Genomic DNA, 2983 nt, shown 5'->3' with positions numbered 1-2983 from the left:
GTGGTAGTTTTCTTATATGGAAAAAGTTTGCTTAAAAGACAAAAATGACAACTTAGCGAGTATCAAGCGTCGTGAAATAAGCACGTTGCGTCGAGTCTCTGCCAAGGACGAGTGTTCGGTTGTGTAGACTTTGGGGTGTTTTTGTGTGTTTTATGTGTGGGCAAGTTAGCCAAGCTGTGTAAGAAGATGAGGTTGAGCTCTGTCCTCCTGTGTGTCCTCCTGCTGTGGGTGAAGGAGTCCCGAGGAGACACACCTGCAAACTGTACCTATGAGGAGCTACTGGGAACATGGGTCTTCCAGGTGTCCAAAGGTGGACACGACAAGACGATTAACTGTTCAGCTGAAGGTAGGTATTGTCCTCTGTTCTTTAGAGTCGGCATAACACTCTAAAAAAGTTATGCAAGTAACACGCAGAAAGATTTAGCACAAATCTTCACTCTTGGTAGTCGTAGTCATGAAAGGCCTCAATATTTACACCTTTCATTTTTAACAAGTACATTACAAGCGTAAAATAAGAATCAAACTCTTTCTAGAACCCAAACGAATGAAATGGATAACTGTAAAAGTCCGTGTTTTCTGAAATATCAACCTCTGAGGTTTAGCCTATATAGTATTTTTTTTTATTTTTCCATATTTGTCAAAGATTATTATTTAAATTACAATGTAACTATTTTTTTTTTTTTTCATTTTGCCTCCGCAGCAACAGGTGAAACCACAGTGACCGTAACCTTGGAGAAACTGTCTGTAGCCACGGATGAACTGGGAAACACAGGCTTCTTCACCATCATCTACAACCAGGGATTTGAAGTCGTCATCAACGGCTACAAGTGGTTTGCTTTCTTTAAGGTAAGAGGACAACAGACACAGAAGATAACACTGAACTATAACAGGAAGTCATTCCAGTACACGTTTAAACACTGCTAACTCACTTCCTCTCTATCACATGACTGTGACCAAAGTCAAAAATCATAACCAGTCTGTTTGTCTCCACATATTTTTATCTCTGGTTATTTTCACTTCCTCTTTTGCTAAACTGGAATTCAACTGAAATACAACTTCAAAGTTATTGAATTATATATTAAATAGAATATTTTCATTCAATGTGGTTTCTGTTATTTATTCTTTTTAATCATTCTTTTGTAATCAAACACACATTTGCAACCAAACTCTGTCTCTATTACTTTCAAGTACACTGAAGATCACCAGAAGGTAACCAGTTACTGTGACCAGACCCTACCAGGATGGGTTCACGATGTCCTGGGCAACAACTGGGCTTGTTTTGTGGGCAAGAAAATTAAAGCTGTGCCACTTCGTACAAACGACAAACCATTTTACAGCAGCGGGTATGAAAACTTATGTTGTGACTGTAAATGGGTCAAACACACTCATAATGCAATATAACAACACCTGTAATTCCGTAGAAAATTAGTTTGTGTCTGCTGCGGAAATTACTTCTTGTTTACCCTGGAGCTTTATTTAGCATTTTGGTTTTTCTTTTTACGTTGCTGGCAGCTAGTTTATTTTATTTGGCTTGAGGGAAAAAAATAAATACAAAGATTTGCTTATCTGGCAAAGCTGAATATGTATATATATATATGTATCTATGTATATATATGTATCTATGTATATATGTGTATATATGTGTATATATATGTGTGTGTATATATATGTGTGTGTGTATATATATATATAATGTTTTCTCAATTATTATTATTGTATATTATCAATATATTTGTTTATATTTATGTTTTTGATGTTTAAATAGTATATTTCTGGGGGACTGGGACTAATTAATTGTTTTTAAATTATTTTTAATGGGGAAAATGCAATTGAGATACGAGTGCTGTTGTGGAACGGATTAACTCGTATCTTGATACGAGTGCTGTTGTGGAATGGATTAACTCGTATCTTGGGGGGTCCACTGTATTCTCATAAAGTACAGTCGCTATACTTTTTCACTACTGCACAGGTGTATGCTGTCGAGATGAGGTCCTCGGACCATGTGTTCAACATAGTCAGTACCTTAGTCCTCCTGCTGTTCAGAATCCGTATTTTGGTTTTGTTGGAGGTTTGGGATGTTTAAAGATAAGTTGAGGCTGGAGGCTGGCACGTAGCAGATGGTTGTAAAGTCAGAGGCAGACGTCTGATGGCTGAAGCTGCATGGAGCGTGCACAAAGACTAATTAATAGCCTATTAAAATATATAGAACCACTGGGAAATAATACCATACCATATAATAATAAATACCAATTCCAAATAGCAATACCATAGACTTTTTTTAACTCATGGTAAATGAAAACGATCTGATCTGAAGGGTCGGATTAATGATTTTACCAATGACATGGGGAGCAATATAGCCTGGTGCCAATTTACGGGATTCCGCTTGGAAGGGTATGTCCAGGTTGTTATGAGGGAACAGGTGATAGACGGCAGTCAGCAGAGTCCGGGCAGCAGAACAGGAGAGAGTTGCACGAGCTGCCTTTTGCACTTGCCAACAACAGCGGGAGTTGGCTTAGACAATCCCAGAGCAACCACAAAAGGGGACATACCTGTGGTGGAGCCGATGAGGGAGTTGCAGGCATATTCTACCGAGGGTAGTAGAGAGCTCCATGTCGATGGGTTGTGAGCAGGTAACACATTGGAGGGCAGATTTCAAGTCTTGATTAGACCTTTGTGTCTTGGGTATAATCCTTAAGGGTATCCAGCGGAAAGGCTAACAGTAGTCCCTAACACCTGGCAGAATGCGTTCCATACTTGAGAAATTTTGAGTCTGATCAAAAACAATGTCTTGGGGGATGCCATGATGTGGGAAAAGGTGTGGTATCAGCAGGTCCAGAGTCTTAAAGGGCGAAAGAAGTATGGAGGAAGGAGATTTTGAAAAGTGATCAACAGTAGTGAGGATTTTGTCGTTACCTACAAACAAAAGAAGATCAGTGAGGAAATCCTGACACCTGGAGGGCAACCAGAAAAGATCAACTAACCC

General features: G+C 39.1%; 1 protein-coding gene across 1 annotated transcript; it reads left to right on the top strand.

Annotated features, from left to right (window-relative positions):
• Positions 1–62: 62 nt before the first annotated feature.
• LOC103380619 (dipeptidyl peptidase 1-like) lies at positions 63–1476 on the top strand. Its single transcript, XM_008312637.3, has 3 exons — positions 63–346; positions 701–846; positions 1189–1476. Exons 1-3 carry the CDS (start codon positions 187–189, stop codon positions 1399–1401), a joined length of 519 nt encoding a protein of 172 aa, XP_008310859.1. The 5' UTR covers positions 63–186; the 3' UTR covers positions 1402–1476.
• The last annotated feature ends 1507 nt before the right edge of the window (positions 1477–2983 follow it).

This window comes from Cynoglossus semilaevis, chromosome 7 (genome assembly GCF_000523025.1).
Source record: "Cynoglossus semilaevis isolate Cse_v1.0 chromosome 7, Cse_v1.0, whole genome shotgun sequence".
NCBI classification, from domain to species: Eukaryota; Metazoa; Chordata; class Actinopteri; order Pleuronectiformes; family Cynoglossidae; genus Cynoglossus; species Cynoglossus semilaevis.
Note: the sequence above shows the minus strand (reverse complement) of the source record. Positions and strands in the feature narration are given on the sequence as shown.